Source organism: Gracilinanus agilis, chromosome 1, assembly GCF_016433145.1.
Source record: "Gracilinanus agilis isolate LMUSP501 chromosome 1, AgileGrace, whole genome shotgun sequence".
Classification (NCBI taxonomy): Eukaryota; Metazoa; Chordata; class Mammalia; order Didelphimorphia; family Didelphidae; genus Gracilinanus; species Gracilinanus agilis.
The window spans coordinates 656306125-656322095 of NC_058130.1; the positions used below are offsets into that span (position 1 = coordinate 656306125).

Genomic DNA, 15971 nt, shown 5'->3' on the forward strand with positions numbered 1-15971 from the left:
TGTGCATCTAAGTGGGACGAATGCATTTAAAATAACTTCTGAATGTACCTATATGAATTTTTGTGAATTTGAGAGTCAGTGAAGCCGAACTTGTGAATATCTGGACTAAAATTGTTCCTAATTCTTATTTGAGCAGAAAATTCTGTCCTGAAGCTTTAAAGTCTAAGCTACTGCTGCTGACATTTCTAGATTGGCAAACTGTTGACAAGCATTCATATAAGTGACACACTGAACACTCAAAAGGAAAGTACTTTTGCAATTAAAAAAGAAGAAAAACTTGCAATGAACTATGCTTTATAAATGTGGGTTTGCTATGCATGAGCTTGAGATGAGAAATACCTCATTGGTTAGACATTTCATTGGCAAGGTTACAAATTGGCATAATCAATTTGCATCTCTAAACAATAAGATGCATATAGAAATCACTGAAGGTGCATGGAAGGAGGGGAAAAGAAAGATCTCCAAGAACAAGTTTGAAGAATTGGAACTTTTTATTCAGGATAAAAAAGTCTCACAAGTAAGACAATTCTAACAAGAATTATTTAACAATATGGATTGCTACTAAGTAATACCGCCAAATCTTGAATGGTAGACTACATATATGAATCTGAGATAGGTAAAATGGGACCCTGCTTTGTGTCAAATATCAAGATTAAATTATATCTGGAAATTTAGCCTACTTAAGATTTTATAAAAATAAAATAATACAAATGCACCATTTCCTCAGCAAAAGATACATAAATAAAAGTAATTTTGTGGATTGGTTTGGTTTAATAAAAATAAAATGGTATATCCAAAAATAAAACACTTTCTTTAATAACAAACTTTCTAATTAGATTTATATTGTCAAATATAAACTGTATTTTGAAACATATATTTAAAATACCCACTTGAAATCCAAATGTATTGTTCTGTGATCCATGACGTGGTACTCCTGGGTTTTCACATGATGTGCGAGTGGGCTCTGAAGCAAAGTTAAAAGCAAATTATGCTTCTTAAAGTTAAAATAAATCTATATCTGTCATGCAATTCAATTTTAAATTAACTGTGTTTGAGTGGACCCAGTGGAAAAATGATTAACATGATAATATTTCATATTTTATATAAAATTAAAATCAAACAATAATGTAATGTTCTTAGAGATTAAAGAATGAGCCCAGTGATCCATTTAAATGCAACCAATGTGATCATCACTTTATGGTTACATAAGAATCTATTTTGAAGTCCTTCAGAGTATTGGGATAGGGGTATGATACTGTGGTGGTAACAGTCCAAAATATATATATATATATATATATATATGTATGTATATATATATTTTCATTTTGAGCCAAATATAGTTTGTTAAAACCCTTCTCTGAAGATTTTTAATTGCCTAGTAAATACATGTTGCAGTTATGCTTAGGTCCTCTTGATTTCTTTTGTAGCAGCCAATGCCAATTGCTTTGAGGACAGCATAAAAAAAGTAAAATTGAGATCACAATGCCCAGAAATATACAGCATGTTCCTCTGAGCCACTGGGTAAAGGTATGGATAAGTTATATACACTCAGTGCTAATGTACAGGAAAGTAAATTATATCTACTTTTTTTTCTATTCCTTGGTCTAATAAAGTCAACAGGAAGTTTTATGCATCACTTATTAAGTAATTCAGAAGCTAGAACAGGGGTCGGCAACCTTTTTGGCCGTGAGAGCCATAAACGCCACATTTTTTAAAATGTAATTTCGTGAGAGCCGTACAGTGCTCACAGTGCATGCTCCTGTAACAGTGCCTGAAAAAAAATTGACTTTATGGCTCCTGCAGAAAGAGCCATACGTTGCCAACCCCTGAGCTAGAATATGAAATTGATGGCAAATAGCCATTTTGAAATTTTATTCCATTTTGATATTTTTATCTTATACCCAAAACACTGTTTTTATTTAAAAGAAGAAAATAATTTTTATTTGTACAAAATTCATAAATGGAGTCAGATAAGGTTAACAAAAATGATGTCTGTTCTCAGAGGAACCCCACTTCCATTCAGAAGACAAATTTCCTCTAGAACAAAATACTTAAACATTAAGAATGACCTTTGGCATTTGACTTGAATTTGTGGACACACCTGAGTATGGTTATATTCATTATGGATAATAAGATTTTCTAAGACAGTTTATTAAGGCAAAAAGAAATAGAAAACTCGTCAATTAATTAGACCATAGTTAAATTCTTTTTTAAAATTTTCTATATCATTTAATCTTATCTAGAGTAAATATGTGAAAATTCCTAAATATTGGTAACCCAATATTTCAAATAACTTGGGTATGTCTACTTATTATAGATTCTATTGACAACATTATTTCAGGATTTTTTTTCCCCCTTGGAGAAGTTGATTTCAAAATTCTCGCAATATTCATTCATTGTATACTCGAATTACTTTTTCATGTTAAATTTTCCCTAAATGTATGTTAATCTCTAGGCTCTCTGACAAAAAATAGAAGTTAAAATAAACCAAATTCTTCAGTAGTTATTAAATAGAAAATGACTGAGCACAATTATTGTTCTTTACCTATGCAGTGTGGTGATGAACCACTCCAAGTTCCATCAGCTTGACATATTCTAGTGCTTGATCCCACTAAAATAAAAGGGGCATTACAGCTAAAGGAGACTTCTGACTGGTAGATGAAGCTTTTGCCTTCTCTTTTCCCTTGTGCTGGAATTCCAGGGTCACCACAAAATTTTGCTATGAGGGGGAAAAAAGCACGATTCAAAAACATCTTTTAGATTAATTTACATTTTAATAAACTTGTTTATAGTATTAAAGGTTTGCAGAACATCTTAAAAATATAATCTCATTTGGTCTTCACAATAGTCCTATGAAATAGGTGTTGTTTTTATCCCCATTTTACAACTGAGGAAAATGAGGCAAGCAGAAGATAAGTAAGCTTGTTAAAGGTCACCCAGTTAGTAAGTGCCTGTGAATGGATTCGACCTCATGATTTCCTGACTCTAGATCCAGCTTTATCACTGAGCTACCCATCTGTGTGAAAATGAACTACTGTAAAAATATCATTTAATAACTTTAAAATAATTGCTATGATAATGTGATTCTAAGAATTCACTACTCTTATTGAGTGGTTTAGGTAAAATTACATATATGCATGCTGGTGTTTCTTGGTATTATATCTTCCATCCAGATACAAATATTCCTGGGGAAAAATGCTTCTTTTGACTAGGTTATACTCAGAAATAAAATCTGAATTTCTCTAAGTTATGCTTTCCATCGGGATGGTATAATGGCTAGAGCTTGCAGCGAGGAAAACCTTCAGCTTCTCTTGCTTGAGAAACATATGTGCTATGTGACCTTAAGCAAGTAACTTCAACTCCCTGGTTCTCAATTTCCTTATCTGTAAAATAAGGGGTTTTGACTCAATGACTTCAAAGATCCTTTCCAGCACTAAAACTATGATTCAATGTTTTTGAGATATTCACAGAAACAACATATGCATATAGGAAGGTCTTTTTTTTTCTTCTATATCCCCCTATATAAGAAGCATGACATTATCCATGCAAATTTAAAGTCTCATATTTAAAAAAAGCAAATCAGAAGATTAGATTAAGAAGGCCTATCTAGACAGATCATCCATTTAAGCTAATTTTACAAGTAAAGAAAATTAGAACAGCTAGAAAAGTTCACATTTCTAGTTATTTTTCTTTAAAAATCACCTTCTATTTATATTGTATACAGTTGTTAGCATGTTGCCTCCCCGATTTGAATGTGAGCTCTTTGAGGGCAAAGACCATATTTTTGTTTTTCTTTTGTCTCCAGTACTTAGTATAGTGCCTGACATACAGTAGGTGCTAAATGATTTTTTATTGACTGTCCTGTTATTCAGTTGTTTCAATCACGTCCAACTGTTTGTGGCCTCATTTGTTACAAAGACATTGGAGTGGTTTCCTTCTCTAGATCATTTTACAGATGAGGAAACTGAGGCAAATAGGCTAAGTGACTTGCCCAGGGTCAAAGAGCTAAGAAGTGTTTGAGGCTGAATTTGAACTCACAAAGATGAGCCCTCCTGACTCTAGGCCTTACACTCCATCTAGTGTGCCATCTAACTATCCTGTTAGCTAGTGTCAGAATTAGTATTATAACTTGTAATAACTACTAATTATAACTAATCTCTTTAATCCTTTGCCAGCATTTCTTTCTATTAGGTTATATTGCTTTATTCACTCTTTAGATGCCATCAGTTCTTCTATGTGGCATCTCTGCATCTCTGGCTGCTAATTCCCAAATACAGTTTTTCATATTTCAATTCACTAAATCATGACTAGGAGTACTCTCTTTCACAGCCTGTTTCTTTAGTAATTCCCCCATCAATTTTGGCTCTACTTGACTACATTAAACTCTTTCTTTCACAAAAAAAAAAAGGAAAAAGAAGAGAGTATTTTGATATTGCTAGGATAAACTTCCCCCATGATTATGTTTCTTCCAACCCTAAGAGATGCTTTTTCCATTCTTCCTCTTCTCTCTCTCCCTCTCACCCTCCCTCTGTCTCTCTCTGTATCTCAAACTGATCTTCCTAAAACAGAGGTGTGACCATGTCATATACCCCACCTACATCCATAAAACTCTTGTATCTCCCCATATCTTCCAGGAAATAATCTCCCCACATTGAAAAAATATACATCTTATGGATATGTATTTGTGTGAACACTCATATATGCTTTAATTTTATTGAAGTTTAAAACTGCTTTAAAGTTTTGGGGAAACCCTATAATTTATATCCAAGTCTATTTAGAGACATAGAATAGGTATAAGACATACACACGTATGAAATATTTTCTTTAGTGACTTTTTTTATGAGGAATTTCTGCCTAAGTTGTCTCCCTCACCCCTATTTACACTTGACTCAATAATCCAATGACACTGACTTCCTGTGATATTCCTTCCTCAACATATCTTCAACTCCCAAGTCTGGGCATTTTTACTGGCTGTCTCCCATGCCTCGAATACTCTCCTTCATTTCTGATTTTCCTGAAATCTCAGCTAAAATTAATTCTTCTGTAAGAACCTTGTTCCACTAACAATAGTGCCTTCACTCTATTGCCTTTAAGTTAAACTGTTTATGTCTTGTTTGTATATGTTGTTTGAATGTTGTCTCCACTATTAGATAATGAGTTCCTTGAGGGTGGGGTCTGTGTATCCCCAGTGTTTGGCCCAGTGTCTGACACATATGAGATACTTAAATTTGTGTTAACTTCATCTGACTTGACTGATTCACTCCTCATATGACAAGTGCCACTGGTATTTGTCACTGTCTGAAGAGCCTCCTTTGCCTATAGGGAATCCACTATGTCAATCTCAGTGACCTAACAATTTAACTTCTTATGTCAGTTCTCTTCCTATTTCCTGAATAATATTAAACTTGATAGTAAAATGAAGCAGCCTCAAAGGAGTTATAAAATTGAGGATACAATGAAAACATCAATGAATACAAATCAGATAGCATACCAATATGATATGTAAAAAGCATATTGTCCATAGTTAAATAGTGACATTGCTTCTATAATTCATGTTGTCTGAAAAAGGAAATTTGTTTTACTCTGTAACTCCTAACATGATGATTTCACATGAGTATAAATAGTAATATCTTTAAAAGAAAAATTGTAGCTTGTATACAGAAACCTCTTTAATAAAGAAGTCATATGTTTATAAACCTTGGGAAATTTGCAACAATTCTAAATCTACCACTGCTACCATTATCACAAGAAATGAATAATCATAAGAACCAGATTTCATATTGAAGAAAAATGGAGGAAAATCTTCAGGTATTTCTTTTCAAAGCAACTTTTAGAGGTAAATCATTAAGAGGCATGTTTCAAAGTTAAGGTGACCTGAGCCAAACATAGTCTTTCAGGAAATTTCAATCTGTTGCTTGATAATAACTTTTAAGTAGTCTTTCTCCTTGTGAAAAATATTTCTTAAAAAAAATAAGTAATTTTCACATATAGAAACCAGATTTTATTAATTTCACAGGAGTGGAAAGAGATCAATTGAGAGCATTAAGTTGCTTTGTAGGAATTCTAACTGTATGTTTACAAAAGGTGACAATGCTATCACTGAATTCTGCCCTCTCTGTTACATTTTCAGTTTAGCAGGACAAAAAAAAAAAAAAAAAAAAAAAAAAAAAAAAGGAGACTGTTTAAGGAAACATGTCTCTTCTAAACTAGAGGATCACCACTTTTTTTTAACCCAGAAAATGGTCATATTTTTACATGAAAAATAATACTTACGTAAGCACTGTGGTACTTCCCCACTCCAAGTTCCATTCCCTACACAGGTCAAAACAGCAGGAAAGGATAGTTCATATCCTGGAGAACAGATGTAGCTAATACTAAATCCCCAGTCAAAATTTGTTCCTTCCAGTCTTCCATTAGAGATCTGGGGAGGAGTTGTGCAGGTAACAGCTGTAATTACATTAAAAGCAATTAGACACAGCTGTTGTAAATATCTCGGGTATAAAATATCCGTGGAAGAACCATATGTGCTAATTTAACCTTTTTTGGAGGACAATATGGTGGTGATATGTTTTATTCCCCTGACAACATTTCTCCTTTGGGGCTGTAACCATTTCTTGGAGATATAATGGTGATGTGGTTATCTGAGCTTCTCTTACAAAATAGCAGGTTGCCCAACATTAGTGGAAGAAGAACACAGAGTGACCTTCTATAAACCATACTGTATCAGATAAATTATTAACTTTATCTAAAATTATTTTACGATGACCTTTAGACACATTGGAGAGAAGTATTGTTTAAATAAACATAGAGTAAGTGTTCTGTCAGGCAAGAAGCCCAGAATTTAGAAGTAGCTGTAAGGCATCTTTTTTCTCATTTCATTTTTTTTTCCCCTGAAGTAAGAGAGATTATGTACTTCACCAAAATAGCCAGCTTGGTTTCTTTAGCACTACTTATGAATAGGATTAATGTTATGTATTGTGAACTCTGCACTACCATATTAATTTTCTTCATTTTCCCTTTTATTTTTTTTTTTGGCCATTTGAAGGTTTTTCATGGATCAGCTTAATTCCATCTAATTAAGTGCAAGATAGGAATAATAAAGGGAAGAGAGAAAGTTAAAATGAGAGTTGAGAAAGAAAAGAGGTGGCATCTGCTTTAAAATAATTTATTAATAAGGTATCAAAGAATTATGAATAATTTCTACCACTATTAACATTTTTTGTTTCCATTGTCATTACAAGAGAACAAAAATGAGCTTTAAAATTCAATTCAATTATAATGTAAGGTATTTTATCAATAGATTTCAAATACCAATGAATGTTCGTAGTCTTCCAAGTTAAAGTGAACACGGAGAAGAAAAGTAAACATATTAAAGACTTCATTGTCACACAGCTAATTAGCTGTCAACTCTTAGTCTTTTAGATAGATGAATGGCACTAGATGTTACAATTCCAGAAATAATAACAAAAATGAACAAAACTAGAATAATTTAAGAAATTTGGGCATCTTAAGATATTCTTTACTCACTCAATTCAGTAATTCATATTCATATTGCAAAATGACTTGTAAGCCCTCTTCGAATATTAAAAAAACAACCACAGAAAAAGGCTTTTAAGCCCTGGCACCACAAAAATAAATCATATATATCTGTATATGTAAATGTATATGTATGTATATTTATATTTATCCTTTTTTTTCTCCTGAAGCAGAAAATTCTTGTTCACTTCTATGGAAAATCTTGAGTCTAATTCAATGTAGTTCTTAGATCAGGTATAGACTTTGCACTTTCCATGTCTTTAGTGATTCATTCCAATTGTCATCAAATTAAAGTTAGCAAATTAAATTTCAATTAGAACTAATGGTCTGAAGTTCTTTGTTTAATCATCAGACTAAGCTCCCTCAATCAAAGTAAATAATTGTAGTCATCTTTCAGTAGGTCATATAATTATATGGGTTTTTAAAAAATTGGTATTCAAAATAAACCTTTCATATGACAAGAAAAACATCATTTTTTTCCTTTGCAGAGATCACTTTTTTTTCTCCCAAGAAAATAAAATAAAAACACATGCACAAACATTTTAGACATTTTGAAATTTAAGAAACACAATCATACCTTTACAAGTTGGCATTGTCCCACTCCATGTGCCATTTGTAGTACACGTCCGAATTCTGGAGCCATTCAATTCCATTGTATAGCCTGGCTGGCACATGTAAGTAACATTTTGTCCAACCACATACTCATCTCCATATCTCATTCCATTGGCAGGTATACCTGGATCTCCACAACTGATAACTATAAGAATTGAAGTTGGAGAACAGATGGTTAATGTGGTCATGTATTTTATGGAGTGGGGATGGAAACATATGGTAGACATAATTAACTGAGAAAAAATTTGGAAGGGTGTTCATTTTAACCACATACTCATTAAATCTCACACTGGCAACTCTTCACTAACCAAACATTGGTTATCATTGTCAATTCTCTGCATTTATCTGAAGACCTGAAAAGCTTAGGTTTTAGGGACAGTAAGTTCAAGAGAACACTGTTGTTCTAACTGCTAATCAATTAAACATTAAGCCCATAGGAATATTTCCAAGAGGATTAATTTTAAATATAATTAAAAGATTTGAGTTTAACTTTCTTATTTATTAGGGATCTAACTTTGGCCAAATTACTTAACCTTTCTGAGCCTTAGTTCCCTTTTCCATAAAATGGGGGATTTGATGCTAGATTGACTTCTGAGATTCTAGATATATGATATGAACATCCTACAAAGAATTCTTATACTCCCAATATACCTGCACAAGGCCTTTGTAAGGGTCAGTGAGGTAATGCATGAAATAATGTAAAAAGTTTTAAAAATCTGAAAATGTGGCAAAAATATTGTGTAATAGTGTACTAACAATTTGGAGAGTTTCCACTATACTCCCCTAAGGGAATATCCTTTCTATTAAGTAGACCAGTTTATTTCAGGATTAGATTTTCTGAAATACTTTCTTTCACTTTACCTGTTCTTAAGGATGTGGTCAAATGGAATAGCCACTGTTTCATATTACATGTCCTATTGCAGTTTAACAAATGAATCATAATCCTTTATTGACAATTTAAAAATTTTTATACATTGCCTGTTTCTGAAAGGACATTAATTGGCTTGTAGATAAAAAAAAATTTTTAAGATAAAATAGTACAAGTACAATTTTTAATGAAGTAGAAGGAATATATTTTCATGCAACCAACTTAAACTAATTTGAACAAAGAATTTAGATGTGTGCTTTCTCAGAACTAAGGCCCAATTCCTTACTTTTGTTTTGCTTTGGAAAAGACAAAGTATGTAGTATACCTGAATTTTACTTTATTCACTAGAATATTTCTTTGAGCTATCAGTTCAATGTTATATTGCATAGCATATTTTACTTAGAACTTTCTTCATAAGTGACAGTGAGACACTAAGTACAAGGCATCTATTTGGTACACTTGAACAGTGTTAGAGTCAGTTCAAATCCAGTTTCTGATGTTTAACTTAGCTGAATGACCCTGGACAAGTAACTTAACCAAATGAAATTTTATATCTACATATCTATATATATAGTAGTTTGCAAAACTTGACATCTTATAAAAATGCTAGCTATTATTAGTCTCCCTTTCTCAATATGGAATTTCAAATGTTAAATTATTCTACTTTTCATGAAGCTAGTAAAGGAGTCAAAATAAGGACTTTAATTTATATCTACATTCTCAGTGCCCAGCATCTAGATCTTTGCACGAATCATTTGCAAGATGAACAAGAATTAAGCCAGCCTAAACTAAATCACATATAAATTCAATACATTTTAGGATCAAAGCTATTTATACATTATAGTATTCTGTTACATCATTAAATTACCACTAAAATAATACAAGTAAAAATTCCTTTTATCCTTTATTAATGAGTTTAAACTATGAAGAATTAAGACCTTGAACAATAATGTCAGTTAAAAAATGATATGCAGGATGCTCTCTCTACCTTATATTCTCTCCAGCCTTCAAGACAGTCTGTTGAAATCACACCCACTGAGTACTGTACTTCCATTTTCTTAATTAAAGTTTTTGCATGCTTGATGATTTTTCCCTTATGAGTATTGATGAGAAAAGAGATAATTTCCAAATCTATTTTGTATGACTATGCCAGAGTATAATAGACAAATAAGTAATGCTATTCATTTATTTTTCCAGTATTGACACAATTCTATTTATAGAATAAAAGTGTATTAAGTATAGAAATACCCACCTACTGTCTGAGATTCTATAAATCATTTGCCTACATTCCTGGTTTTGTTGACTAGAATACTTCATGAATCTTTTCTTCCTGAATACATGTAATGCAAGGTGGCTAACAGAAACTTTTTGCTTCTGCAATTTCTAACGGTCACAAAACGTCAGTTAAACATCTTAGAATGTTCAGAAAGTCAGTTAGAACTTAAAGTGATAAAAAGAAGTGAAGTTCCAACTGATGGGGCTTTTTGCCTTCTGGCTTTCGCTGTGGCTGGAAGCTTTTGCTTTGACTTTTCAGCTTTGGCCTAATTGCTTCAGCCTTGGCCTGTGCTTATTTTGTTTTGGGGAAATTTGGACCTGTCTCATTTCTCTGGACCTCTCCCTGATCTCCCATCTCCATCCCTCCCCTTCCCTGATTTCCCTTTGGGTTCTGGTTGGAAGGGAGGGGTTGGTGATTTGACATTGTAGGTTTTAGTTTCTTTAGATAATTGGAGTATCCTCAAATAAGTTACCCCTAGATTTGATAAAGACTTTACTTAAAAGGCAGTCAAATCTTCCTGACTGGGAGAGCCAGTCGCTCTCTCTGTCTAACCTCTCCGGGACCCATCCCCCACCCTCACCCTCTCCCTAGCAGCAGTTAGAAAACCCTGAACCCCTCTCCCCTTCTGACTGACCCTGGTATTAATAAATCCCCTTGTTACCTATTCAAACTCACAATGTGGTGAGTCATTGTGCCAAAAATTAAGACAAGGGCCAAGAGGAAGGAATCATTTTTCTTTTATTTTTTGAGAGAACTGGGGTATCCATTTTGGCAGGAAGTACCTTCTGGAGACTTCCTCCAGCCATTAGTTTGACAGGCAGAGAGGGGCCCTTCGACTCCTCCCTCAAAAGACTGGAGAAACTAACAAGAGAAACCCTCCTGTGAAACCTAAACATTTCTTACTGGCCCTAATTTCCTCCCTGTATCCTCTGTCTCAAGCCTCTGGGAATAAACCTGTTTGAGCTGCCCTCTCCTACATACCCCATTTCCTTTATCTCTTATACCTTCCCTTACCTTCTTTCCTCCTCCAATCACCTTATAATTCCCTATACCCCCTTTATCCTTCCTCACACCCAAATTGCGTTTCTTTTGACCCTACTCAGATTATTATATTTACTTATATTTTTTATAACATACACTATATAGATTATTAGTATCAGAAAGTTGGGAAGGAAAAGAGCCAAAATAAACATGAGAGGCTGAAGTCTATCAGAATGGAGGGCAGAAAAAAACTGAAAAAAGTCACCTTAAGGATATGCTGAAACAAAGCTTAAAATAGTCATAAAATTTCAGAGATCAACTGACCAACTTTTTTTTAACACTTGCTCTGTTGTAAACATTGTGGTAGGTGATGGGGACACAAAGGCTAGAATGAAACAATTCCTACTTTCAAGAACTTTGAGCTTTCTTACAAGAAGATAGCATGTACATATCTAAATATATAAAGAATCAATAAAAACAACACATGTTGATTTGAGAGGGAGTATGCTATAAGTTGAGGTTTGATTAGGAAAGGCTTTATGTAAAAAAGTAATTCTTGAACTATGCCTTTAAAGAAGTGGGAGATTCTACTCAGCAGAATTGAAAAGAGTTAATTGAGGCCCAAAGATGTTAAATAACCAAGGTCACATTCAAGGCAAGTAAAAGAACTGAAATTCAAAATGAAGTTTTTTGATTACCAGAGCAGCACTATTTCCACTAAACCAAGCTCAGAAATATTTACTTTTGATTGAGGTCCATGGAACACAATACCTGATATAGTGTTGTTCATCCTTAATTTTCAAAGAGGACCCATGACATCACTAGATAATATCTTTTCTTGAGCACAAATTGGATTTAAGTGGGGCAGAAGCAGTCCAGTAGCAAAACAAAAGTCAAGATGACTTGTGATGGCCCAGGAAACAGTGGATGACCTTGGTATCTTCAATGTCTGACTAAGCTCTGAATCTACTGTGCCTAATTCAGCCATCTAACAGTTATTAGAACAAATTGTTCTCATCTGTCCATTCTGTCAGGAAAGTCTTCATCTGCTTAGAGTAGACATTTCCCTAACTCACTGAAAGATCTGAGGCCTGTTGGTTACCCTCAACATGGTTTAGCCCATCTGCAGAGAGAATTTTCCTGGGGTTTGGACTGCTGCCCAAGCTACAGCTTCCTTGAGCCACAAGTGAGAGTTGAGTGAAAGGTGGACAGAAAAGTTTGTAAAAGGGGAAACAAATTATGGTTGGACTGGATATTTAAAGTTTGGTTGCCAGATTATCCAATTCCAAAATAAAAGACCCAAGTCAAGATTACTTTTATGGTAGTTTATTTACAATTATGAAGGGTGAAGGTAGGGAGCGAGAGAGAGGGAGAGAGAGAGAGAGAGAGAGAGAGAGAGAGAGAGAGTGTTATTTTGGCCTGGTCCAGAGGCCCAAACCAGGAAGTGCTTCAGAGGCTCAAACAAAGGGGGCACAAAGGTTAATTAAACAAAGCTTCTAGCCATGAAGCCCCCTCCAAGATGAGAGGCCTCTTTTTGAGGCTAGGGCCTCCAGAAACACCAAGGGAAAGAAAAGAGGGTCAGCTTAACTTACCCATGTGACAATTCAAAAGGAAGCAGTCTGAGGTTTCAACCTAAGCTCCTTCAAGGCCAGGTTCAAAAGGCAAAATCCCCTTCACAGGAAGTTACCATCATATTTAAAAGATAGTTCATTTCTTCACTTCCCGTGTCTACCCTCCAGTTCTACATGGACAAATGACAGTCTCAACCTTGTTTCAGACTGCCCAGGGGGAAGTCTCTTGTTTTTGATTTGTCACTTACTATCACATGTGGGTAATAGACACCCCCCCTCCCACCCAGCCCTTAATTCTAAATTGGGTAGGTTGACATATTCCTGGTGGCTAAAGTCTAAAGAATGAATAAAGGTGAGCTAATTCCACACAATGTGGAAGAACAACCTTGAAAAGATCTCACTAAGCCCTCCTACCAGGGGTATTAGTCCTCCCTGAATACTTCATACACCTCCTGACACACAGTAGCTGCTTAATAAATGTTTGTTGGCACAGAGGAATGTAGGAGGATCAGAGATTGGAAACGGAGTGCTTTATTGTATAACAGAGAGAAGGCTGGTTTGGCTGATCTGAGGGTGGGAAGGAAAGTAATTAATGAGGCTAGAAAGTTACATTGAGACTAATTGTGAAGAATTTTAAAAGTCAGAATCTATCCTATAGCCAATAGGAACTCACTGAAATTCTTTTATGAGTGTTATAACATGGTTAGGTCTGTATTTACAGAAAATCACTTTTAAGGTATCATGGAGATAATTTATATTATCTACCTCAAAGGTAAGCCTTTTTTAAGTAAATGACTCCACTTCCTTTTTTCTCACTCTCTTCTTTAAACTGCAAGCTGGCTTCCAAACTCATCATTCAACTGAAACTATTCTCTAAACTTACTATTGGTCTCTTAATTGCCTTCTCTCAGTCCTCATCCTTCTTGAACTCTGTCTGAAGCCTCTGACACTTTGGTTCACCATCTTCTTCCTGATACTCTCTATTCTCTGCTCTCTTCTGATTTTCCCCTTGCTTATCACCCTTCTGTTCCTTTTGTTGGATTTTCTTCTTTCATATCAATGTGCACTAAGCATGAGTATCTCTCAGAGTTCTATCCTGGCCACCCTATTCTATTCTCCCTCTATTCAATTTCACTTTGTGTTCTTATAAGCTTGAAGTTTCAATTAACATCTTTAAGATGACCCTTAGATGTGCTTGGCCAGCTCTAACCTCTCCTTTGACTCCCATTCTAATATCTGCAATTGTCTAATAGACATCTCAAGAGCTGTATGGGTTTTCAAGGAGGACTTGTCCTTCTAGTGTGAGAACTTGCCAAGCCTTTTTCAGGGCTGCTCACTCACTTTTTGTGTCCACTTGGCACTCAACTCTCATCTGTGTCTCCAAGAAGCTATAGTATGTGCAGTACCACACTCTGATAAATTATCTCGGTAAGATGGACTAAACCAGGTTGAGGGTAATCAATAGGCTTCAAACCTGTTGGTAAGCTAAGGAGGTATCTACCACTCATCACCCCTGGCAGAATGGGTAGATGGAAACAATTTATTTCAGTGGCTACGGAGGCATCTGAAGTGGGAGATGTAGATTACTTAGACTTTGGTCAGATATCAAAGATACCAAAGCCATCCATTGTATTCTGGGCCATCACCAGTCATCCTGAGTTTTATCTTGCCACAGGACTTAGATGTTGAATGTGGAAGAGTCAGTGTGGCTGATAGCTTTTTGCAACTCTGCCTCACTTAAATTCAATTCATGCACAAGTCAAGACATCACCCTGTAATGTCATTGGACCTCTTTGAAAACAAAGGACAATTGAAAAAAAAAGATAGTTTAAAATGATTATATCCAAAATTGATCCCCCTAAACTTCCCCCTCTTCCTAATTTTTTGTTACTGTCAAAGACACTACCATCTTCCCAGTCACCCAGGTCCAAATTTCCAGTATCATTCTCAATTATTCATTTTCTTTCATTCTCCATATCCAATCAGTTTCAAAACTTTTTATTTCTACCTTTGTAACTTCTTTTCTATAAACCCTTTTCTCTCCTCTGATATTGCCACCACTGTGGTACATGCCATCATCTACAGATGCCTAGACTAATGTATTATCCTGGTTAATATCCTCAAGACCATACTCATTTCCATCCATTATCTATTCAGCTATCAAAATTAACTTCCTAAAGTGTCAAGTCTGCCTATATTACCTCTTACCCCTAAATCAATAAACTTTAGTGGCTCTTGGTTACCTCTAATACTTAATATAAAATTCTCTGTCTTTTAAAGTCCTTCATAACCTAACCCCTTTCTACATTTGTAGTCTTCTTATACCTTATTTCCATCCACATGCATAAGTACCCAGTGATACTGAACTTCTTGCTATTCCTGGAACGCAACACTTCATCTCCAAGTTTTCACTACCTGTTCCCCATGCCTAGAACTCTCTTCATCTCCAAGATGCCTACTAGCTTCCTTCATCTCACTTCTATACTTTCTGCAGGAAGCCTTTCTAGTCCTCTTCAGTGCTGTCCCTCTGAGACTATCCCTAATTTATTCTTTTTATATTGTTTATTCTGTATATATTGTCGACATGGAATCTAAAGACCCCAAACTTGTGGCCTGGTGGGATCTGATGAACCCTAAATTTTAGGACTAGCTTGTAAGTTGGAGACCCCAAAGCTTGTACTTATTCCCTGTTCTGGTGGGAATTGATCCTGAAGGGAATCTGTGATATACAGAAATAGTCAGCCATTTTCTATAGGTACAAAAAAGCAGTTTGCCACTTTCAAACTCAGAACCTGGCAAAGCATCCCTGGGCATGTGCCAATCTGACAGGTGGAACAGGGGTATAAATTGAAGTGCACAGACCTCTCAGGGCTACTTCTTCTTGGGCTGGGAAGCAGGGAGGTATCTGCTGACTGGGCCCCGGGAGGTGGGAGTTTGGTATAGGCAGGCAGGCAGGGTTAACTTATATTGCTAGCCATATCAATCACCTTTGCATTAGCAAAACCATTGAGCTTATATTCTATTTCACGGTCATTTATCAAATCAACAAGATTTACAACAGCCTCTGACCCAGGTGACTTTTAGTCCCTGGATTCAACATCTAACAGTTTCCATATTAAGTCAGAGT

At 35.1% G+C, this 15971-nt stretch overlaps 1 protein-coding gene across 1 annotated transcript in view; it reads right to left on the reverse strand.

Annotated features, from left to right (window-relative positions):
• The window catches only part of CSMD3 (CUB and Sushi multiple domains 3), a 1590968-nt gene that overhangs the window by 42678 nt on the left and 1532319 nt on the right, over positions 1–15971 (reverse strand). Inside the window, exons 59-62 of the mRNA XM_044684131.1 lie at positions 8114–8293; positions 6274–6447; positions 2546–2719; positions 887–964 (exon numbers count right to left, since the gene is read on the reverse strand). Of these exons, the coding sequence (XP_044540066.1) occupies positions 887–964; positions 2546–2719; positions 6274–6447; positions 8114–8293 (606 nt within the window). The remainder of the gene's footprint in view (positions 1–886; positions 965–2545; positions 2720–6273; positions 6448–8113; positions 8294–15971) is intronic.